The following is a 26,595-nucleotide window of genomic DNA, read 5'->3' on the forward strand; positions in this document are numbered from 1 at the left end:
ACGTTCCAGGAAGAGACTACGAGGCCAATCCAGTTGCGGAAGGGCGTGAGACAGGGAGACGTTATATCTCCGATCCTGTTCACGAACGCAACTCGAGGACGTTTTTAAGCTCTTGGACTGGTTGCGGACGCGGCATCAACATTAATGGCGAATACATCACTCATCTCCGTTTCGCCGATGACATATCGTAATGGCAGAGTCGCTTGAACCAGAGCTGAACACCATGCTCAGCGACCTCAAAGTTTTAACAGGTGGGCCTTAAAATGAACATGGACAGACGAAAATCATCAAATGTCCATGTTGCACCTATACCGGTTGTCGTTAAACATATACTCGAGTTGTAGACCACTACACAAAATGGGAGATCATTCCAATATTAGGTAACTTCGAGAAAGAGGTCTCTCGAAGAATCCAACTCATGGGCAGCATTTGGGAATTGCATGAAGTCTTCTCGTTCCTGTCCCGCAGTGTCTGCTGACCAGGATGTACAACCAGTGTGTGTTGCCAGTGATACATACGGTACCGAACAATCCTAACTGCTGGCCTTTTAGCGATGGCTCAAGTCGCCCAGCGCGCGATGGAGAGAGCTGTGCTGAGTATCTTTGCGCGACAAAATCCGAAATAAAATTCGCCAAAGAACAAGCAGTTACAGACTTAGCTGTCAAAATATGCAGGCTGAAGTGGCATGGGAAGGCCACGTCGCTCGGAACTGATGGCCACTGGGCCAGGAAGGTGACTGAGTTACCGCGGACCGGTATTACGCATGCAGACCTCCAACTTTGGACCGTACGACATCGTCAGACGGGGAGCCAGTGGATGCAGGTTGCGGCTTTCGTTTACGTGGAGGACCAAGGGGAGGCCTTTGTTCAGCAGTGGACGTCTCTCGGCTGATGATGATGATGATGATGAATGATAATGGTACAAGAGCATGTCTGTGGCTCGTATATTTACTTGCACCTTGTAACTAATGTAGGCTGTCCGCTGTATTTACCGGCGCGTTGTTGCCCTAAATGTGAGGAGTTCATATCAAATTTTAGTACAACGGTCATAAGAAACTCCTGCGTAAGTTAATTTGACTGTTCTTTTCTGTGTTCGGTAATATTCATAGTGTGACTTGAATCATTATGCCGGCAGAGAAGCCGAAATGAGGAATCACATGTTTGACAGAGATCAGTCATCAGCGTGGTCTGATAAATCTGAAATCTAAAAATTTGTCTGCAATCTTCAAATCTTCTGTATAATAAGAAAAAATCTTATACATACCTACAGGGATATAATGAAATGATAGGAAAGTCAAAACTGTACCTACATTGAAAGAATTTTGTAGCAGAATGAACGACTTTTTAAAAGATTCTTGATGCGTGATCTACAATCGATATAAATAAATACAGTTATTAGAATTTTGGTGTTTGTCTGTATGTATGTCCAAATTAAACGTAGGTACTGCTTGGTTTTAATTTAGCATGAACAACACTAACAGGTCAGGACAACATATAGATTACATATTATTGTGGTATCACCAACCGAGGAGGCAAAACTTTTTTTTTTATTCTAATTTCTTTCAGTAATTCTTTCAAGCGGACGAAGTCGCGGGCGGTAGCTGGTGATGCATTTAATACTGACTCTTCTCCCGATAACCGAAAGCAGGGCTAACTCTAATCTTTAATCAACAAAAATGTAGGAACCTATAGGTACACATACACAAAGTGAGAGAGGTTTGCAAAAAATGTGGTTTGTTCCATTTAACGTCCTACAATTTTTCGCGAAGATTTTTTTATTATTTTACCCTTTTCAACTGGGATTTTTATAAGATTTGACATATTAAGTAGGTAGAAACACAGATTTACCTAAGATAGTAACAGTTGCTTAGACAAACTGTTTATTTAAGGTTACTAGCTGTCTGCACACGACTTCGTCCGCATTGTCAAATGAAAAGAGTGGCCTATCAATCTCCAGCCTATTATTTATCTTTAGATACAAAAATCATATCTTAAAATTATTAAACAAACAAATACCACTTTCACATTAGCAATATCAAATTTATTTAAGTATAAAACCAAAATGATTGTAAAAAGAAACAGAAATTATTGTTGTAATTTAATTGTTTGTCCATAAAATTGAATGTTTCTGGTATACTGCACTGTAACAATGCTAAATGTTCCAGATGAAACGATTAAATGTCTTAACAAAAAAAGCGCGTTTCAAAATAAAACAATGCAAGTCATTAGAGGTAAATATTGACAGTAGAGAGTACTGATTTTAAAAATAGCAGAAGAATCTATTAGATATTTAAAGGAAATAGAATTCAGTTGTATTTATTTTTCAAACCAGATATAAAGCTAACGTTGTAACACCATTGACCCAATGTATGTGGTGTAATAGAATGTACAAAAATAAAATCAATTAAGTATTGGATATAAGAAAATTAAATATTTACTTAATCATTGATACTCTTTGTGGATATTGATACTCCATCATTATGTAGGCAAGAGTTAACCCGTCGGCCGCGCGCGGTCGGTCGCTGCGGCGGGCGGCGACTTTACGGGCGGTGCTTATAATGCAACGCCTATCCGCAATGTGCAAGCCATTGTTATATTCCTATACAATATGCAACACCTTGATTTATGAATTATTTTTCTAGTTATACCAGCATTGTCGTAAGTAGGTATTTAAGTTGACCATCAAAGTGACTGGTCTAATTAATTTTTTGATTTAATTTGTATTGTTTATGTGAGACTACTTAAGAGGTACGTAATGGTTTGGCGTTATTTTACTTACAAGAGGATTTAATTAAACAGATTTATGTCAATAATCTACAAGTATTTTTAAAGTATGCAGTCTTAACTGTTTATTTTCCAAAAGGATTCAAAAAGTAGCTGCTGAAGGCTCCATTCTCTAAAGCTTTTAAAGTGAGAAAATTCAATATGCCTTTAAAAAATCACACAGAAAACACTCAACTCCTTCTTATAGAGATATTTTCATCGCTTTACACAGTAGTTGAAAAGCCAGGCGTTTTGTACCTACTTCAAAAGTTAAGTCCATCTAAAGAGAAATAAACAAGAGCACAAACTGCTTTGAAAAGAAAATTGGTGACAGCTGCAATAAATTATATTCTCTGCACTGGAGACTGAGAACAGTTATGAACACTAAAGCTCTTTAGCTAGCTATAAAAATAAATAAAGCTCACATACCGGCGCTTTCAATAGCTCCTGGCGACACTGGTACAGTCTCACACTCCCTCTCCTCTCTCCTCTGTTCAAACTCACTCTGCACTCTAGTAACTTGCCTCTGGCCATTCAGTCCTAAGATAGCGTCTATCGTATGCCTCGGGCCTGGATTAACACTCGTAGGCACTTGTGTCAAGCCTAACCTAGATTTCACCGCATCAAAACTCTGGTTAAGATGCATTTGTTGCGCGTGAAAAAACATTCCCATTCTGTTAAGTGTCTCTAAGTTCTGTTGGTGCTGGGAAAGCGATATGGATTGATCCGTCACATTGATAGAAGAGTTGGAGTTGGGACTACTCATTTGCGAGCGCGGGCTGTTCGTGTCGGAGCGGTCCGGCGTTTGGTTGCCGTAGTATCGGTCGTCGGGCGCGTCCATCTCGCAGCGATACGCGTACGTCACTGGCGCTCCGAAACTACTACTAGAGTCGGCGGGGAAGAAAGGGGCGGGGCCTATTGGAAGGGGGGCGAGCGAAATTGCCCATTGAAAGTGCGAAATTTGGGGTCGCGAAGTGATTTTGTTTGGTAAGAAGCAAGAAGCGGCGTATTAGCATTTTCCCCTCGGAGTTTCTTTGAGCGGTATTGAGAGTTGGTGATGGTTGAATAGTTTTTTTTCTGTTTGATTGGGTCGATTGTGCTAGGTGTTAGAGTGTTGCCGGGAGTTTGTTAGCGATTTCTTTGAGGGTTCTCGATGCGTTCGTGGTACTTACTCGCTTGTTGCTTCTTTGCATGTTTCTATACAATTTGATAGGTTGATGACATTAGAATAACTGAGAATAATATTTGAGTAGGCATACAAAGTTTTCACATTTTTTTATTTAATGTGCATACATAGACTGCGTGATTTTATTTATGTTGGAAATGTAAGCTTACATAGGAAAACATAAAAGTTCAGTTTTAAATAAACTTTCACCAATCAAATGAAGCTAAATAAATGTTTGTTAATTGGTTCAACGAGTAGTTTTTGCACACATTATCCACGATCAATCTAAACAGCAAAAAACAAACTGAACGCATGGTACAGCGGTCAGTCCAAACTTCCAATTACCTAAATGCTAATGAACTCAATTCTAATTAATCACACTAATCAATACGGGGCCAATCAGACGCTACCTGTCTCAGCGGAGCGCGGGGCGAGGGAGCGAGAGCACCGCCGGACATCTGCCTGTTAACACACAAATTTAACCAAATCGGTTAACCCGTAACCAAACAATAACAGCTTTTCCAACTGACCAGACCAGTGAATGCACTCAGACTTATAACCACAAATACTCTCTAGTAAACTCAACTCTATTATAAGGTTCTAAGCCTGAAAATAGAATGCGGTGAATTAAGGACTTGAGTCGTTAATACATTAATAATGGAACCGTCAATATAATTTTGTCTTCTTCACACTTACAAAGATCTCGCTCCCTCTCATCTCAGGTGTAGCGACGGTTGTTAGGGGGCGGGGCGCGCTGTGACGTCACACGTCGATCGACCAATCGTGTGTTGAATTTTGTTTTTTTCTTAGCGCGTCTTGTATTGTCGATGGGTTTCTTTTGTCCGGCGCGCTCAGTGATTGTTGGCGGCCGGCAGTTACACGGTTAACTTTACGAATAACAAGGTCCCGCCGCGGCGCCTACTGCACATTACTACATTACGGTGCATTTTATGCAAGACCGAGTAATTATTGTCAGTATATTTTAATAATATTTATATTCTTTAGTTAAAGTATCTATGTTTACTTACCTATATTTGCTGAAAAATAACTTAAGAATTTGACTTTAAACTTAGTTTGTAACCATTTATAAACATTCAACTTTAACATCATCACATCATTGTCCAACTAAATAAGTAAAAAAAATCCATAAATCATTATAAATTAGGTACCAGATATATTAATAAAATAATGTGTTTGCATCAAAATGTCGTTATTTTTATTTTCTTGCCACAACCAAAGGAGAGCCAAAATCTACAGTACTACTTAAAGATCAATAAAAAGACACCCAAAATAATAAAGATCGATCTTTATAGGTTGTAGGCCACAAAATAATAATTATGAACAACTTCTTTTTCATTTTTGAAATCAAAATTAAAGTAATCAGATAATGATCTCTTTCTCTTCTAAAGAGAAAAATTTTCATCACACTGGAAGAAAAATGGACTAACGAATATCCCTCTTGGATATTCGTTAGTCCATTTTTGTCCACTGCTAGATTAACATTCTGTAATGTCATCCCATTGTACTCCAAATTAATTTAGGAGTTATTTATTTAACTCATTATTCTTTTCCCTCAAATAAAGGAAGATTTAAAGCATAACATGTCCTACATAACATACATTATGTGTCACGGTACACCGATACATTATCCTGATTGGAGCTGAATATTTAACGCGGCCGCCACAACAGCGGACCTCTTCATATAATTGACTGCACGCGAATGCTACAATTGAATGACTTTTAATTGCACACTCCCTGCTTTTATGCCCATAATGTTGCCACACTGCAACTCATCATTATGTCGTAGACTTTCAATTTTTACGCTGACAACCCTAGCTAATGGATTGTTCCAATCAAGTTCCTAGTATCAATCAATTTGTTTAATGATTGGATTTGGATCTTGATAGTGCATACAGTAGCGCACTGTATAGAGCTTTGCATGTTCTATGGCACTAGTTGATGGCGCCCTAATTAGGTAGGTTCGTTGTAATAATTAATGCTTATTACGTGAACAAATTAACTGATGTATAAAATTGTCCCTTATATTTTGTTGGTAGAATAACTATAATGTGTAGGACGAGCCAGTATCAGTAAGTTCTGTTATTGTAGAAGATGAGCCTACTGAAAAATATTATATTTGTAATTACCCCTCATAGTGTAAAAATAATTAGTGTATACGACTAACTTACGTAACGGTTGGACGAGGTAACCGGACTAGTTTCAAGTCACGCCAGGGGACCATGCGTTATGCTCGATAACAGACATGGCTAACGTAGTACAGAAAACACTTACTTAGTAAAATGATTACCTAGATCGAAGGAATTATCCTCGGGTCCAACTTAAATAAGTTGATTCTAAGGACCAATATATCAATAGCCAGATAATTTTAACTGAGGCTGAGGATAACAAAAGCATTTCATCTTTTTTCCTCAAGAAGATATTTCTTTTAAGATGGAGTTTTCCATTGTTCAGCACCAACCAACTCCATTAATCGTTAGGCTTAATACGGATTTGTTTTAAGTTTAACGTGATCGAAACAAAGAGTGCAATTGCGCTCTGTTTGGTTGGTTTATTCGCATCGACCAATAAGACCACCGAACGCACTCTTGTTTTGTTTTCGTTCAATGTTAAGCAAACTCTTACTAAGGGTATGATGATATGATAAGATGATGACAACATAAAAGTAATGAAAGTAATTTTCAATAGAGCATATACTCAGTACTGTGTAGTAGACGTTAATGATTATAAGCTGAGCACACAAAAGAGGTTTTATGGTGTGTAACTCAAACGAAATATTCGTAAGATGGTCATTATGCCATGTTATATAGAACCCGATATACTATAATTAGGCAGAAATATAACTTTTTAACCGACTTCAAAAAAAGGAGGAGGTTCTCAATTCGACCGTATTTTTTTTTTTATGTATGTTAATCCATATCTCCGGCAGTTATAGACCGATTTGAGAAATTCTTTTTGTGTTTGAAAGAGTACGATGTCAGTGTGGTCCCATATAATTTTTATTAAAGTCTGACCATAATTGTGGAAGATAATCCAGGGAACTCCTCAAAAATGAACAGAATGTGCTCTGCGTTTGAGTTTAAGTGATGTATATTAGCTTATCTTTCTGAGTAACCATAAAATTCAGGACAGATAGTAGCATATCTGGTATAGAATTATGAGTAGCTTGATGTGCTGTCTGATTTACATGTGTATGTCGGTACTTAATCTGTTTGTGTTTGACAAATGCATATCTCCGGCAGTTATAGACCGATTTGAAATATTCTTTTTGTGTTTGAAAGAGTACGATGTCAATGTGGTCCCATATAATTGTTTTCAAAGTCTGACCATAAATGTGGAAGATAATCCAGGGAACTCCTTAAAAATGAGCAGAGTGAGCTCTGCGTTTACATTTAAGTGATGCATACTAGCTTATCTTTCTCAGTAACCATAAAATTCAGGACAGATAGTAGCATATCTGGTATAGAATGATGGGTAGCTTGATGTGCTGTCTGAGTTACATGACTGTATATGTAGGTATCTACCTAATCTGTTTGTGTGTTTGACAACTAACTATGTATGTGGCTTATGAACAGGTTACTGTCAGCTGTCGGCTCAGCAGATCATAAGTAAGGGTATCAGGTTAATATACATTTGAAAATAATGTACTTATGCGTCAATATGGATAGATATTAATATTATTGATATAAACGGCGCTGTCTCATATGAGCAACGCGTTTAATAGGTCTACCCATACTCAAATAAGTAATTCACTAAAAATCAAGAAATAAAAAACAATTTTAACAAAAAAAAAACCGACTTCAAAAAATAAATATTCCAAAACAAATTAATATGCACTAAAAAGTAAAGAAAATAATTGCGTATTTTTCGACAACTTAATAGATCAACTAACTTTACTAACTCATCACACACATTATAATGTAAGTAGGTACAATTATTGTTATTTTTGGAGTCGGTGTCAGCCTAGGAAACGCCAACAACCTAGCACGGCACGGGCGGAGTGGTGGTTAAGTACCTACTTACAACTGGTGTAAAACTGTAATGTTTTGTTGTCTTAATAGGTAAATAACAAACCTATCTTAGTTGGCTGACACCGACTCCAGAAGTAACAATAATTGTACCTACTTACATTATAATGTGTGTGATGAGTTAGTAAAGTTAGTTGATCTATTAAGTTGTCGAAAAATACGCAATTATTTTCTTTACTTTTTAGTGCATATTATGTGAGACATACTAACAGCACGACATTGGCCGCGTCGTGTGTCGCGGAATGCTGCTCATGAATATGAGCCCCTAGCATGGCTTGAAACTAGTCGAGTTCCTCGTTAAACAGTTACGTGAGTAAACCGATAACATAATAATTAATTTAGGCAGAAATAAAAAAAAACCCTTAAAAATTCGACAAAACATTTTCTTTAAAGCGAAAACCAATTAAAACTCTCCGAGGTAACAGACATAAAATTACTCATTCAAAGCTTTATAACAAGACTAAATATAATAACGATCACTAATGGTGGATTGATGGTTAAATTAAGCGAGTTTGCGCTAGATTGATTGGGATAAGTGTGGGGGAAGGGGTGCGAAGGGGGAGGGGGGTTTAGTAGACCCGGGACACGCTAATCTACAACGACCATATAACAATTTGTTGACAGTGATGGGTTATGTCGATGTGAGTAATTAGATCATAGGGTTAGGGGAACTCCGAGACATTTAGCGAGCGTTTAGATGGTAATTATTTTCTGTTTTGATGCTGTTTGTTCTTACAGCGTCGAGGCTGTGCCGTGATCGATCTTGAAAGTTTTAATTGTGATGGAATAGTTATTTTGGAAGTCAACGTGGCAATTTGTTGGAAAAGGTCAAACTGATGATGAATGAAAATCTACTTACGAGTACCTATCTATACCTGATACTGACTGAAATGAAGATTCACATCTGTCTTACCTGATACTAACAGACATCAGAAATTAAGGTTCATATCTGTCTTGAAAAAATCCATCTCTTAATATAGGGTTGACCTGTACCTAAATGAAAGTTTAACGTCTTTAGTTTTACTTATAGACAAACTTATTTAATTACCTAACATACGGCATTGAAAACCCTAAAACAAATGACTTACAGCTTGCCTATAAATTGATCTTAACATATTCCTTCACCGCTACATCGACACTGGCCCCGCTCTACGCTACCTGGCGGCTGACAGCGACCTCTGTAATTGTTGAATGATCCAGCATTAAAGCGCCAATTAACCAACATTGATTGGTTTTGAACAACCACCCCCCCTCCCCGCCCCTCCTTTATCCCGTCAGCGCCCCTCGTGACCCTCGCTGCGGTCCCAGATAATTCTGAATTAAAGGGCTAGCGTGGATCACTGCAGTAGCCATATTAACTCGAGAATTTTAGTCAAGCGTGTGAACGTCTTCACTATGTAGACAATTGCTAGATGAATGAATGAAAGTATTGAACTGAAATAAACTTTGCAATTGCTTGAAACTTTTTCTCGTGGGTCTTCAAACGTGTCAATACCATATATTGAGATTTTTATTCTCTCAGTAGAAAAGTGCTTTAATACCATTTGACTCATAGCTAACTACTTTAAATTTCAAGATACAGGTCGATTAACACTTTTTACTCAGAAACCTAGGTATCCATTACTTAGTACTCTTTAGTGAACAATAGTCTAGTATTATTGTAATTCTAGACGTCAAGATAACAAATGAATATCTAATCATTATGTCTGAAACTAGAATTGTTTGAATAAATGGCTCAATTAACAGTTTGTAGACAATAAACTAATTTTAATCCATTAAGCGTCTATGTATAGAGACAGAATATTTATCATTCATTACATTCTAGTCCGTTTTAGTGAACCCTTTAGTAAGAGATTCTTTAAAGACAGTATTCTTTTTTAATAAGCTTAGGGAAGGCTAAACTCATTGCGCCACCTCAAGATTTGTCTGGAGTATTAGAAATGGAACATGTTCTCTCTGAAGGCTTTAAATACCAAACTATAGATTTATCTTAGGTCATTATTTAAGTAAGTTGGGTTAATTGTTTATATTGGTAAACACTGGTATTGTGATATGATGCAAATGAAATTATTGTCTTTATCAACCACAAATCCTTTACTGATCTTATTTATATGAACATCTTCGAACAATAATAAGCTTCTTATTTTTCTTTACCTATTTAGTAATGCTAGGTAGGTATTACATTACTGATCCAGAGCAGCGCAGTGCCTAGCGGGCTTACCAAGTACCGGCTCAAAAAGCAGGAGCAGGAACGTAGTGGTTTATAGTCAGTAAGAGACATTTCTTCTCGCCTCGCCCAAGGCGCCAGAAGTCTTGGATGATTTTCCTCCCTTAAAAAAGGTATTACATAACAAATATCATTTTAATAAACAACAATAGCATCCACAATAATCGAAAGCAACAAGACTCAATCAAAAACAATTGTTTTTGTTCAATAGCTCTGGTTGCGCTGGCAGCGTGCAGGTGACCACAAAAGTGTCCAGTACCAGGACTGAGGTACCCTTGAGTTAATTAATAGCGAACTGGGCCTGATCTATTAATGGTGGACGCAGCGGGCGGTGGGTGACCACACTGTTGGACGGGGCAGACAGTCCTGGAAATAATTACAAATATTCTGCTTTATTCTCAGGGTTTACGGATTTTTTTATACTATTTATATTTTGTTCTCTACGGACATTTGGTCCGTGCCCTTGTCATACATATTTATGCAATGAATCTAATCAATATAGTACCTAGGATTTACGAATTATCAATGCTATTATTGGGTATTGGGTGAATTACTCATTTTGTCGTATTCAAAAAGCGCATTATTTTTGGCGTAATTAAATAAACTAAATATTATTGTGCTTTATAATGATAATAATTAATTAATACTAATTAATAATTCACCTGAACTGTGTTATCACCAACTTAAAAGTGTGTAGTACTCTTTTATTAAAATTCAAGTGTCAATATTGTCAACAATTTGTCTCTTAAACCATCTTTACAATCATCAAAATAAACAAACTTAAACACCTGAAAAAACAACACTTTAAGAAATAAATCTAAACAACAATACTAACTCGATTCATTCCCAAGCCATGGTCACAGTAGCACACCTGTGTTTGTCACGCTTTGATCTCGCGAATTATCCTTTATCTATTCACTGTCCTCAGAACAAATCCAGTTCATTACGCCGCACCTTGTTCCACCGTGATTGTTGGCGGGCTCATTAACGTTACCTAATTACCACTTAGACCCCTCAAAGAGTTACCCACTCTAGTTCTAGTGACATTATTTTAAAATGTCATTTTAATGGGTTGTTTTAAAACTCGTTTAAAAAGAGATTTTGAAGTAGAATTTATGATTTTTGTTTTAATGATCCATCAGGATTGTTAATCATCTTCAGTGTGATTGTGGCAGCTACAAGAATCTGATTTGTTCTCTAGTTCGCCATAAGTTTATGTTACGCGTAGTTTTTTTGCCAAAAATAATCGGATTCTGAGTTAAGGTCATTTAATGGTCCAAATTCTACCACAATTCTTACAAGAACTCGATCAGATGAAACCTTTTCGCATAGTTATCGAAACAGCTCTTGAACTACCTTTATACAATTACTTGGAAATCATATACCTTAGAGTAGGGAACTACATGCCTTTACATCATTTCTAGGAAGTCAACAGTGTTCCAAGCCAGAACCAAAGCGGATTTAATTAGAAGACGACGTGCCCTGCATGTGACCATTGCAATTCAAATAACTAGACAGCGAGTGACAGTAATGAAATACTAGCCGGAGCTCACAATGGTCCAATCAGGTGCGAGCGACATTGGACACAAGACACAGCCGCTCATCTCAGCTCGGAATCGAGTTAGCTCGCTGTTACGCGCTACGTGGTCACTTGGACACGAGCATAGAGTAGTTATGATGTAGATACTGATAGTTGTGTTGAAGATATACCAAAATATAAGGGAATCATTGAATGAGTCAGTTTTAAGACGACCGAGTTTGTTTGTAAACTAAGGCCTGGTATGAATGTTCAAATAATATAGCTTCAAGAAAACAAAGATTGTAAAGGTGAGATAGGTTAGGGTAGGTAATAATAGTGTAACTAGGAGCAGACCTTTGTTATCTACTAAATGGTCAGTCACTAGGTATATCTAACCAGCTACTATGGTCTGAAGAATTTCATGTCGATTCCGTGTCTTTAAGTTTAAAAAATATATGGCGTAGAACGATCAGTTTTACTGCTCAACCGCTATAGGTAACATTATCCTAACCTACTGATTTTCTGCAATCTCTATCTTCAATGTACTCTGCGGCACCTCAGCATGCAATCACAAGACGCGGAACAAGTAACTAACTGACCGCTGCAATAGTGTTCGGCTGGACACTATCAACTGCCGTAATCCAGTTTACTGCCACAGCTCCACACACTAACGTCTCGCAGTGACCAGCGACTATACGAGTGTTCTTTATACATATGCACATTTGCCCCTTTATATCTGTAGTGACTGCCTCTTTGGGCGAGTGGCCGCAAGTGCGACTGCCGGACAAGGGGTATCGGGTTTCGATTCCCGGATCGAGCAAAGTATTACTGGGCTTTTTTTCGGATTTTCGAAAATTTCACAGTAGTAGCACGGAGTCTGGAATTGTGGCCAGTATATGACAACAGGCTCATCCCCTATTACGTGGGACTTTAACATTAATGGTAAAAGCTGTACATAGTATAGTGACGTTACGTGCCGTAATGTGCACCTCTGCCTGTGCCTCTGCCTACCCCTTCGGAGATAAAAGGCGTGACATTGTGTATCTGTAGTCACAAGCCTACACAGTGTAATTTAATGGTCTTTAATTTTATTCTGTGCTTGACTTGCTGTGTCTATTTGTTAGTGTTTTATTTTGTACAACGCTCGAGCAAAGTACAGAATATCTGAAAAACACTTTCAGAATGTGACAAAGAACCAAAAAGTTTACATTACATTTCATTAGGTTCTATTATGAATCGAGGATAAGGAACAAACTCCAAATGAGAAGGACGTTTTAAAAATGCAAGCTATAGATCGAATGGAACAGATATTTTTTTTTTAGACTAAGGAACAATAGGCTCGTGCCGCTCCTTCAAAAGTTTTTGCGATTTAAACGAAAGTTACGAAAAAAAATTGCACGTAATCCTTAAGATTGGGGATAAGAACACTCTCACTTATAGTAACTAATTAGTGATCGATGATGGATCAGCAGTTTTGGAAATCTTTAGTAGGATGGTACCATTCAATTATCTCTTACGACTTAAGTCATTAACTGACATATGCATCGACCTACAAAAATCAATGCAGGTTAGTATAAAATGCTTAAATTTACGATAGAATCTACAGGAAATTTCTAAATCAGCCTGTCTACCAATTACAAGCTTTGCAACTAAGTAAACGGATCAAAAATAAAAGAACCCTTCTACAATTGTTTCCAATAATTCCTAAAATTTTCCTAACTTAAGCAGTTAGTTTGAAAAATCTTCAATATTAACAGATTTTATAACTTGTAGATAGTCCAAGATTGAAATTTTATTGAACGAAAAAGAACATGACTAAAGAACCCAACGCCAGCATAACAATTTAAACTTGACACTTATTCCAAACATTTGGTCCAACATTAGCCTAAAATGTTCGGAAATCAAATATTCGCTTACTCATCCAATCCATCACCGCGGATCGTAATAACACTCACTCAAATTAATACCTGCCCACTCAAAAATAGAATTGAAAAATTGACGTCCAACTTTATCTGACCTCTGTTTGTGTTCAGCAAATCTTTTTATGTACGGCCGATTCGTTTACGGACAAAGGGTGACGGCTCTTGTTAAATTGGTTATATCTTAATACGGGCTTATTACTGATGTTAATTTTTGGGTTGTTTCGAGTGAAAAAAGTTTCGAATGGTATTTAGAGTGCTTTTAGAATCGCCATCGATATATTTACGTACAAACTCATAGTTTTATTGTACAAATCATTATCATTTGGCTACTTTGTGTTGTGTGTACTGACGCTGACGTTTAAATTGTTAGTTTTGTTTTAGATAAGTTGCTAGCATTTGTGGTTCGTTTTTTCGCAGTTGCTGCTAAAATGGTAGGTAGTGTTTTATAAAATGTTGATGAATTTAAAGATATTTCCTTTTTTGTTTTATTAAAGTAGTAAATTGTTCAGCTAAAAATAAATTTTAGGGTTCTACGTGATGTGCATGAAAACTATTTTACTACCAGTCAAGTAGTGCTTGGATTATAGGTATTTTTAACCCCCGACGCAAAAGAGGGGTGTTATAAGTTTGACGTGTCTGTCTGTCTGTCTGTCTGTCTGTCTGTCTGTCATTCTGTCTGTCTGTCTGTCTGTCTGTCTGTCTGTCTGTCTGTCTGTGGCATCATAACTCCCGAACGGATGCAGTGATTTCAATTTAGTTTTTTTCGTATGAAAGGGGACTTATGTGCGAGTGTTTTTAGACTTGTTTGATGAAAATCGGTTGAGCCGTTTTAAAGTTATGGGCGGTGAAAGTGGGGAGATTAGCCGAAGGTCTGCAAATATACTGGGATGGGGTCTCAAATTAAACCGCACTGAAAAAAGATATTGAAAGATATTATTTTTTCGTATTAACAAAAATAAAAAATTAAAAAAAAAAATAAAAAAAAAAAAAAAATTATACAAAAAAATTAAAAAAAAATTATTTAACGTTTTATTATAAACAAAAAATCTTGCACCATTGTAATCTTTAGCCTACTTATAGAAACAAAAACTAGTAATTTATAAAACTAAAAAAAAATCGAACGAGCTTGACCCCGAATGTAATCTTTACCTTAACAAGAATCGAAATTATATTAAGTACTAGCTTTTGCCCGCGACTTCGTTCGCGTGGAATAGTGACTTCCGGCAAATTTTTGGTTTTAACCACATAGTTCCCGATCTCGCGGGATCTCTTCAAAAATGAGATGTGGAAGATATTCCAGGGAACTCTTCAAAAATCAACATAATGAGCTCTGCGTTTGAATTTAATAGATGTATACTCACTTAGGGCATTGAAAAAATAGTTTAAAAACGGACTTAAACTAAAGAAATATAATCTTTCCGAACTTAAGATGAAAACTAACTTAAAACTAAAGAAAGCTACGAATTACGAATTTATAATATTACAACCTATCCTCTATGCTATAATAACCAAGCTTAAACTAAATAATTTAAAAGAAACGACTTAAATCTAATCTAATTAATTTATAAATTAGACTTACAATTTTATTAAAAAAACTAACTACAGTAACTACTAATAATCGATATCAAACTAAACCTACGTTAAATATTTTAACCAGAAAACCAGGAAAACCCAACAAATAAACTTATTAATTGACAAATACAACGAAACCAATTTAGAATATACGAAACAGCAGGACCACTACAGACAAATAATCATACGACTGATAATACACTTTTTCTACGATAGTACCGAAGCGCTCGGCCGATACCCAACCAAATGAATGTAACGAAACCATAGCGCGATCTATTTCGATCTATCGAGGATAAAGACAACTTGGATTATTTATTTATACTCCGTTCGGGCATTTTCTTTGTACTAAAAGTTTAATTATATTGATAATTTTTTTCATACCTTTTTACTATTTATTTACTTTTTTCGATGAATTAAAACAATAACATGAACCGAAGTCGTGTAACGATCGACATAGAATTATCTATACTCCGTTAGAGCATTTTCTTTGTACTAAATGTTTTATTATATTGATATTATTTTTTTCATACCTTTTTACTATTTATTTACTTTTTTTCGACGAATTAAAACAATAACATGAACCGAAGTCGTGTAACGATCGACATAGAATTATTTATAAATAATTTATTTCTTATTTTTATTTTTTGATTTTTGAAATAAAAATATATCTATGTCCTTTCTAAGGTTCTAAACTATATCTGTACCAAATTTCAACCAAATCCGTCAAATAGTTTCGGAGATTAATGGTATAAGCATAGAATGTTCGACGTGATTCTTTAATTTGACATAACTTTTTTATTTATGAACCGATTGACATGAAACAAACACTAAATGTAAATTTAAGCATCCCACAATATATTCGTGAAAACCGCATCCAACTCGGATCAGCCGTTTCTGAGATTAGCGCGCACAGACGAACAGACAAACAGACAAACAGACAAACAGACAAACAGACAAACAAAAAGTTAATTACATTTTTGGGTTCGACATCGACATAACAATAACCCCTGCTATTTTTTTTATTTTTATTTTCAATGTACAGACAGCACTTTTCTACGATTTTATTATATGTATAGATATGTAATATACTAAGCCTAACCTACCTATAAAAAGTATAAAATAAAAAATTAAATTAAAAATTAAAAAAACCCCCGACATAAAAATTAATTTCCCTTTAAAAAGTAAAAAATAATAAAAGAAACTTAATCTTAAAGTACCTAAGAATGTACTAATAATTCTAAAAAAAAATACGTCTCGTTGGGGGACCGCATTCATACGTACTTGTACACCGCCGACCAAGCATGTGATACTTATGAACAAATCGTAGATAAGTAAGAAATAATTAGGAGCGGTCCCCCAACGCGACGTATTTTTTTAGAATTATTATTATTTGCATTAGGCCCTGTTCACGTTACTTCAGAGCTCTGAAATCTTCATCCACCGATAATCGTAAACAAACTCCATACAAATAGAAGGTAAACCATAAGTAACAAGACAATCATCGTTACACAATCGAATCAAACAGCACTCTAGTAGCGCCTAAATGTCGGCAGTGACCAGCCGTCACCAGTGACCAGCAATTTTGGAGAAAATAACGTCCAAATTGACTAAGTATTATTGTTACACGTGTGGTGTGGTATTACTCAGATGCTGTGGATGTACAGATGCCAACACAATAAGCTTCTTTAAATTATCCAAAATCTTTATTAAATTGTCGACGTTAGTGTTTTGTTTTAAAGTTGAAATTATGTTTGATTATATTTTTTTAGTGGTGATAAGTCTGCGTTTGGCCACTAACCCACTTTCTGAACGTTTGGTTACATATTCGAGCATTATCGAAGAGAGTAGGTAACTAACTACGACTAACTGTTTACATAAATTATCACTAATCACTTGGAACGAGTAAATCTTTAAAATAAATGATTCATTTTATTTTAATGACCGTCTTGTAGATTATGTTAAAATATTAAACGCGTATTTTTTATTTTCTTACGGAAACAAATACTTACGGAGATATATCGATTTGAAATGTCACGTGATGCCATTTTTAAGTACATTTTATACGTACCAATGACGTATTTGCTCCCCTTCTAAACTTTGATTGTCTTTATCTAAGTATGGTTATCTTATATGACATAATATAAAACGCGTCCGATATTTTTTCATCACCTAACTGACGGACTAAATAGATTTTTAATTTTGCATACCCCGTCATCATCCCTATTATTGGCAACAGATTACTCTTTACCAAATCCAAATCATTCTTATCACAATGAATTCAAGTGAGCAGTCTATAAAGTTCTTAGAATATTTATACAAACAGATAGAGACTCGCATAGTGTTGACTGAATGGACGATTTTCATTCATTCATGGATGTCGCTCGGACATTCACGTTAATCTCATTTGTACGTAGGTGTTATTATAGTATTTTTTGTATCTTGTTTGAAAATATTTAGCGAGCTTACACCTCTATTATGTAAAGGATTAAGAATGGAGTGTATTTCTTAGTTTGTGCGTAAGAGGGTATTGTAGCGGGTGTGTTTGGCACACGTGCGGGTATAATGGGAATTATGCGAGTAGGCAACTTTGTGGGTATTGTAGTTTAGGAATGATGGTGTTTAACTGAAATCGAAATTAATAGACAATCTATGACATTAGTTGAATATTTTGTTAAAAACTTAGATCGAGATATTTTTTTATAAATTATGGTTTGCAAGACAAAGGAACAAACGGATCGTCTCACATAATATAACACCAGAGAAGTTTCAAGTCCACTGTCGATTTCTTGTGTATTTGGAGATTGAGGATTTCGATTATTAATTTTGACTTAAAACAGATAATCTATCGCAATTTGATCAGTAATTTTCACCAACAAACAACCAATCATTAATAGCAGAAACAATTTCGTTTATCATTACATAAAGAATAATACGAAAAACAATACTTAATGAAAAGTTTGAAACGATAATATGGCGGAGGTAATTGAAACGTAATTAAGAGTCTCCTTCGTTAAGCAGTCGGCGTCCAATCAAAATGATTTCACGGAGATAAATTGAGTGTAAACAGAGCAAGCGAAACGTGAAATAATCTTGTTTATAACGAAGAACGAACATCTCGCTGTAATCTTATAAAAGCACAGACTAATTTGTAGACAATTGCAGAGTTAAGGAGCCCGCGGTGTGTTACTAGTTCGGTACTTATTCTATTGATCCTATTAAATGTTTTAATTGCATTTAGAAGAAAATATGTGCATTTCAATAATATTTTCAATGTATAATGTAGTGTCATAAAAGAATCTATTCAATTTTGATAAATATTACTAAGTTGGAAATGTAACAATTCTGTACTTTGTAGGCAATCTGTACCTGTACAGCTGGTATTTCTTTAAGACATTGGGCGGCAAACAAACATAGAGATCACCTGAATAACTCTTGGAATTAAAATGGGTGTTAAGAAATCTTCAGGATTTCATAAATCACCATCTAGATGGACACATGATGTAATAGACCTTTTTAATCCATAAAATATCGCTCACCTGTCTATAAGCACGAGATTAATACAAACCTTTCCCAAATACACCACTCACCCACTTAGTAACAACCCGAGTTGTTCCAGCACAATATAAAACAATAAAAAGCCTATTAAGTTGGAACAATATAATCTTCCTTGGCCCTCCCCCCTCCTTCTCTTAGAACCCACCCTCGGCGTCCAGCGAGCGGTAATTACTGACGCCTTGACTCCACCAGTCAGAAGGCAACAGCGTTATTTAGCACCTTCACAATTTGTTTCTAAGAAATCAGTTTTATCTTTATCTCATCATCTCAGCATTTTGTTTGTAACAAATGTAATTGTTAGAGATTGTGATACTTACAATTCAATTTTATTGTGATTTGTAATATAATATTATTTTGATTCAAAAAGAGTACTGTTGGTAATGTTGTTAAAAGAAACGAGTGCCTTTAGGTACCCTAAAATTTTTTAAACTCATACTTCTAGATCGTCAGGTTAACCGAACATTACATGTCTTAAATTACCTAAGTTGGTCTAATTCTAATATGTGATTTGTACATTTCATTACTAGAAAGTGTAACAAAATGCGTCAATATTTTCTATACAACCAATAGTAAAGAGGTTACGTTAAGATTTTTTTCATGAATGAAAAAAGTTCCTTGAGTTTTCTGAAAATATTCAATATCATAGCTTATTGTTATTATAAATAAGTTATCAATAAGACACCATTACAAAATCTAAATTAAATGGAACCGAAAAATGAATTGCAATTTGAAACTAATCTAAAATTCTAATTTTATTCTTAAAAATAAAGATAAAAGATTCTATTCAAATACAAATAAAATACCGAATAACAAAATAATTCGGCAATTTGTCACAGAACCGTTTGGGGTGTATAGAATGAATGGCAAATTGAATCGTAACAACTAACAAAACCGAATAATGCATCTAAATAACAAAATGTTATCAAAGAGAACAAAAACCTCTCGAACACTACGGGGCCTGCTCCGTCCTTGTCGGTCCCTATATCGGTGTCCCGCTCCCTCTAATCGTATTAAGCATCCATTTTTGTAAGCGCTCCGAGCCCGATCCAATTTCAAACTCATTTGTTAGAGCATAAAACAATTATTAAAAAACGCCAGTGATTTGGCGAGCAATTTTTGCCATTTTACATCACTTAACGTTGACTATAAAAAGCTGTGGAGATGGCCGATTATTTTAAAACGACGCGTTGATTCTTCATCACGATGAAAAACTTCATTAATGCTGAATTTACGAAGTTTTTTGTGATCTCGTGAGTTGTTGGTGTTCAGTGTTCCATTTTATATGATTGGAGAGAATGATATAACATTTTTTGGTTAATTTTTGTGCGTTCAACAATCAACATAATATAATTGATGTAATTTTAAAAGCAATAGTCATGTTTTCATTCAAATCATTATGAACTTCTCACTTAATCAATTTCAATTCATAAAAAACGTGAATGACTTCTGTAAAATGGTAAAAATGCTTTACAGAAGATACAATATTTCTATCAATATTTATCAGAATTGATTCAACAATTTCGGAGTTTATGTTTATCTTCTTTTGTTGGAGTATTTGGTTTTGATTTCCTTAGACATCCAACTTTACTGATTTTGAAACATTTTAGCACTTTGTTTTTGTGTTTCTTTTTTTTTTGTTTATGTACTCCTCGCCCACTACTATCCATGCACGTAGGTCTCGTGTTTTTTCGTCGCAATAATCGAATGATGATGCGTGCGAGCCTACAACGGGTGCGCTCACCCTGCGGCCGCCAACACAATACGTGAACAACTGCAGACAAACCAATACAGTAAGGATATAAGTCGTAAGCTGAATGATTGGATCATGTAAACTATAGTAGAATTGGAACTTGAAACGGGATATTCACCATATTTTTCTATTTCATCCGTGATCATGGCGCTTGCAACAGTGCCGAAATATCTGAAACTCATAGAAATAGAAAAACATGGTAAATATCCCGTTTCAAGTTCCAATTCTAGTGTTAGTGACCATGTCAGTTTAAAAACTTATAATATAATGTAAACTGTAGGGTGTCAAAAATATCACTAAAACAAAACATTGTATTTCCGTATATCATGAACAACCCATGACAGACCATGAGCAAACGGATTGGAGATTCAAAAGGTTTTGGTTTATTTGAGCGCTGTTATCCGGTCACTACTAAATGTGTAGTTTTCAGTTGGGTCTTCCGACACCGCGTATATGTACTCTACTTTGCCGTCGCGACACAGCACATTTAGATTAGGTAATTGTTATAACAATTTTGCAATCGTAATTGCTCGGTGTATTGAATCAGTTTCTAGATATGGTATTTTGAGTCGCGCAGCGCGGCGGGTCGCAACATGTTACTCTGGTACACTGAACATGTTATTAGGCACAAACGTGTTGTTTTCGCAGCGGGGCGCCGCGCGACAATCTCCATGTATTCTTTTGTGTGAACGCGTTTTATTAGGGTACCTTTCGGCAAATGTATTCGCAGTTTTGCCTATATAAATATTGCTACAATGTACGGCTCTGCATTTCAAAAATTGTTATTCTTTCGAGATATTTAACCAATTTTAAGTTCCTAAAACTTCCTTCAGAAACTTAGTTGGTTAAATTACTACTCGTCATAATAAAAAAATCTAAATTTTTTATCGCAAGTCTCTCAGAAAAAGCCTGTTCCTGTTATAAGTAACTGAAAAGCGTTTCACAAACTTTTCTAAACAATTTTTGCGATGTACAGAACCATAACACAAACAAAAGTTGAAAGTAACACACTCACTATATTAGAGACGGGATGTCGCCAGCGGGTGGCGAGCGGTCCCGGGTTCGATCTCGGCCGGGGCGGGGCAAGCTTTGACGTTGTTACCGGGATCATATCCCGGGGCAAGCAAACTGTTCAAATCAACTCTATAATATGAAACTTTGAAGGGGAATTAGATTTTAAATTTAAATTAAGTGAAGGCACACACTACATACGAAGCTACGTACAGTTGTGATGAGAGGGCAGTTAATGAAAGCTGCGTGAGTCAAGCGGCGTCCATTCAATTCGTTTATAAGAACTTAGTCACAATAACAGGCTGTCTTGTTGATAGAGTGGTCATAAGTGGCGATGACTTTCGAAGTTTCAAGATCATCCCCAGAATGGAAAATTCCGTTATATAGCAATTTTGTTTATTTAGTTCTTTATGCACATGTATGTATTCAAGCTGGGCTTAATACCATATAGTTGCATGCATGTTCTACCAGCCAAACTTTTGGGCGATGCAGAGACAAACTAGTGGTAGATGCACGAAGCAAGCAAATCCAGAAAAGCTAAAAGTAGCAAAATACAGTATAGTTACTGACACAAATATATAGGTACCAATATTTTGTAACTGAGACAAGAGTTTTAAGAGGCAAATATTTTTAGTGACTGCCAACAGCTTATTTATATTCCCCCCGTCATCATTTCAAAGCAGAAGAGAGAGATCTTACCTTCCTTCTACTACGCTCTTGGATGCTCGGTCTAAGTTATTCTGTAATTGTCAATTCGAACCATTCTTAATGAGCTCGATCGTGGACCGCTATGTCATTGTTTGTGAGAATAAACTCGACCAATGGCAGTCGAGAGCGCGATATAGCACACTTCGAATGTTTCTAATTAATAATTACAGAATAGCCTAGCTGAAGAATTGAAAGCCTACTTTTGCTCCGTTCTGAAACAACATCTGCTCCCTTCTGAAACAGGCGTAATACTAAAGTAATCTTAATTCAAAGCACACTAAGGATGATAATACATTCGTTATTGTATTACAAACACAAAGACAGGCCATTCGAGATACTATCACACCGATTAACTCACGACCCGTTGCCGAGCGATTGTTCGGGACAAATTGCTCGTACGTTCACAATCCGATGGTGTGATAACGTCCTAATAAGAGGTCTATTTAGTTGATATTGTTATTTTTTGCGAGTTCTCGACAGCTGGGCTGGGTTCTTTTGCGAAGTACTTGCAAACTTTAAAATTGGACAACGGTGTTCTTGTGTGTTCTATAATGCAAAAGACATTTTATTTATGGTCTAAGGGCTTCACTGTTTTAAGGTCTAGGTATGTAGTTCATCATTATGAGCCTCGGTTGTGTCATGAAACTAATCGAACCTCCTTGATGACATACGGTTGCGTATAAAGTCATTAAAATGTGTCTCACAATAGTTATTTCACTAGAATGTTTGCAAAAATCATAACATTTTGCCAAAACATATAAAAGAGAATTACATAACAACTATTAGCTCTAATCACTTCCCAAATAATAGTCTTAAACGTGTAGGGATAACAATTGTGGCATTTACCCCAGTAATGACGTCAGTGGTTCTGCAACTGTATACTGAATCTACGGATAAATTATGTGATTTGAGATGAGTTCAAGTGAACAGTACACAGAAACTTATAAGACTTAAATAATCTATTAAAGTTAATGTAGTCGTCGGAGACAGCGTCTAGATATCTGTAGAATTAAAACATCGTCATTTTAAAGAAATAATATTTAATTTATTAAACTTATCATACAAGTACTTACAATATTTAGTATTTGTCAAACGTCGTCACAATAAATCTCGTATCTGAAATCTAAAGCCAATGATTTAGATGTATTTATTATAGTTTATTGTTACAAACATCCTCACAAACTACAAATAAATAAACTAGCTCAGTCAATACACAGTGGTTCGAAACCAGAAGGAGGACGACAAAAACTTTGACAATCGTGAGCGGACTAAACCACAATGCAACAAAACAAATCATATTACATATCGCCATCTCTGTCCCACTCCGACCTCTCCCTCGCACAGGCTCCCCGCTGACTCGTTAGCGACGAATAAACCTTGTAATACAATAAAACAGAAAATAGTGTAAAAAATACTTGTTGCAAACTTTATTTTGCAGTTTTCAAAGCTCTATTACAGTGCTGTAAAGTCGATTATTGCATAAATTTGTGACAAATTTAAGTTCATTTTGCATACTAAGAGTGACATTTGTTTGAGGCGTTCTCCCAATATGGTGCTAGAGAGAAATAAAATTGTATTTTTCTATTTTTAATTGGTGCAAATTTTGGTTCAACGAGGGATGTGAATGGGACAACAAATTATTTCTAACAAGATACTTTGGAATGGTTATTATTTCTTGCGCTCAAAAAGTGTATGAATGGGGGACTGTGTTCTGTATAATGACGTTATTTGGGATGCAGTTTGGTGTTTAATGTTTAGTGTAATGAGTTTTGATATCAAATAACAGAGTTGCTATAGTTGCATTGACCGTCAAGTAAGTAGTTATTTCATTATTTCTCTCTTCTGATAATTTAAAGAGAACTTTTGACGCTAGAGGTAGAAAAGCTATGTTGAGGTAAAAAGTATTCAATACCGCAGTCGGATAAAACAGTCCACTAGTTTGTTGATTCCAAAATTTGACAAAGTGTAGAATTCAATGTACCTAAGTATGGGAATTAGGTGAACTATACGCCTACATATTGGACAATTCTTTTGCATTTACTTTATAAATGAAACTATTATTTTTGCATACACACGTAAGTACCTGATCATTTCATTCAAAAGTATAGTGTTTCTATAAAGCGATGCCGACTAAACTATAACGTTACAGCTCGGCCTTCTTTGGGAAACTCAATCTGAGTGAGATCAAACATTGATATTTATTGCAGTTTGTATTAAACGTATTGACACAATAGAAACGGATGTCAAACCTGTAATTATGTGACAAAATCACCGCAATGCACCTCAATTGCCTATATTACTGTTACGGTAAGAGTGAATAATTGAAAATTATTAATAATTATCTATTATTATTAATAACTACCGAAACTCGAGGTAAAAGTGATAAATTAATCACATTTGTCGGTTATTATTAATAATATTACCCTTGTAATGATAAATGTAATAAGTGGGCAAGATGTTATTTTTATTTCAATTTAAACGGCAATATATTGTACTTGCACAACAAATATTTTTGAATTCTATGATAATACTTTTAAAATTCTCATTTGTTGCATTTATACGTGCTACAGAAGATTTACGGGCAAACCAAATATGATTGTTGAAGATTGCTTTTAGGATTCGTGTTGATTTTGTTAATGAAACAATAGTTGTTAAATTTTATTTTTTTACAACTTCTTGCATAAGTTTGATGGTAGATTTTATTTTTAAAAGAATTTTATTGTTACTTTTGTAATAAATGTGCCCTTTTTGGCGAGACGACACAGGGGACTTATCGCTGCAATGACAGCGAGCCCAAATAAATGTGCCCTAGAAGGACACTATTTCATATTCTAGTTCAGAATATGTGAATTTGTTGTCCTTTCGGTCTAAAGCAAGTATAAGTAATCTTGTGTGTGTGATTTCTAATCAATATAATCGTAATACTGTGTTTAATATTATAAATAAATACGTGCTGGTCAAAAAACATTGGGTTTATATTTATTTTATTACTTTTACCAACATGTGTCGTGTTGAATTATTAATAATTACTACCAAAAGTAATAAATTTCGATAGATTATTCACATTTACCAAAATATGTGGTTAGTATTAATAATTTTGTAAAATTATTAATAATTTTCAATTAATCATATTTACCGTAACATTACTATGAAGAAAAATTTTAGAGATATTACTCTGTAATTGTTGTGTGTTACTTTGTGGTTTCAGTTTGTTACATTTCTTTATGTATTTGTTATTTAAACATTTAATCAAATAATGATAGCAGTGTTAAAATTAACTTCATGATTTAGTGCAAAGAAACGATTTTAATGTTTAACATCATCTTGACGCAAATCAATTAGACTTCAAACTTATAATAAATGCTAAAGAAAATAATACACCCATACTTATTAATATTTTCACACTTTGTTCGAAAAGAAACGTCACGAAAAAACACTCTTACTTAGCAAATCTCCATATCTTCATACAAACATTGAATAAAGCAAACAAGATTTTAATCCAGCGCACTACAGAATAAAAAGCTTACCGCGAACGCCTCCGAACAAACCTTTGAACCGCACCCGATCTAATAACGTGAACGGAATCCTTTTATACGTCCAACAACAACCTAATACCACTAATAATGCCGCAAAATTTCGCAGAACCTTTTTTTCCAGAGACATCGAGTAGTGACCACTGTGCGGCTGAGACGGTGCGGATACAATGAAACGATCGGTTTTGTCTAAGATTTCAAGGAGCTCGTATTACCGCGTGTAAGTGTGATGCACAATGAGACGAGTGCTGGAAAAAATGCTCGTGAAATGACCATAGCATGGATTATGCGTTTGAAGTAGCACATTGTTAGTGCTATTGTTGATGGTTGTGATAATATTTTTTCTGGATAATGGTGTATGTAGACATGTTGTTGCAAACTGTTTGGGGCGGTCTTTCTATGGATTGGCAAGCGTCCCGTAGTCTGGATGAACGTATCGATATTGAGCGTATGACGAAAGAACATTTTGTACGGATAAATTGTAATTACTTACAAGAAATTTTTAAGTGTTTTCAGATTTGCGAAGTGTGGTTCTCTGATAAATATGTACTAGATACCATTAAACTATCAGACATTAAAACTTAGATGACTAATGACTGTGTTCAGTAGTTTCTGATTAAGTAACCTTAATCATTGACGAATCGGATACCAACTGACGACAAGACAAAACGACATTAATTTGATATTACAAAGGTATAGAAATGAGCAATTAAATAAAAGCTTAATACATTTAGAAACAAAATAACAAAACGGTTTTCCTTAAAGAATCATTATTGAAAATTCAAATAAGTAAGTCGACGCACGTTTACAGGCGCTCAAATTTTA

At 35.3% G+C, this 26,595-nt stretch overlaps 1 protein-coding gene and 1 long non-coding RNA gene across 2 annotated transcripts in view; both read right to left on the reverse strand.

Moving 5' to 3' along the window:
- The window catches only part of LOC118279407 (retinal homeobox protein Rx3), a 39,712-nt gene extending 36,095 nt beyond the window's left edge, over positions 1–3,617 (reverse strand). The window contains exon 1 of the mRNA XM_035599098.2: positions 3,192–3,617. Coding sequence (XP_035454991.1) covers positions 3,192–3,603 — 412 coding nt within the window. The 5' untranslated portion in view covers positions 3,604–3,617. The remainder of the gene's footprint in view (positions 1–3,191) is intronic.
- The window catches only part of LOC126911410 (uncharacterized), a 181,805-nt gene that overhangs the window by 153,889 nt on the left and 1,321 nt on the right, over positions 1–26,595 (reverse strand). The gene's annotated exons all lie outside the window — the stretch shown is intronic.

Source organism: Spodoptera frugiperda, chromosome 14 (genome assembly GCF_023101765.2).
Source record: "Spodoptera frugiperda isolate SF20-4 chromosome 14, AGI-APGP_CSIRO_Sfru_2.0, whole genome shotgun sequence".
Taxonomy (NCBI): Eukaryota; Metazoa; Arthropoda; class Insecta; order Lepidoptera; family Noctuidae; genus Spodoptera; species Spodoptera frugiperda.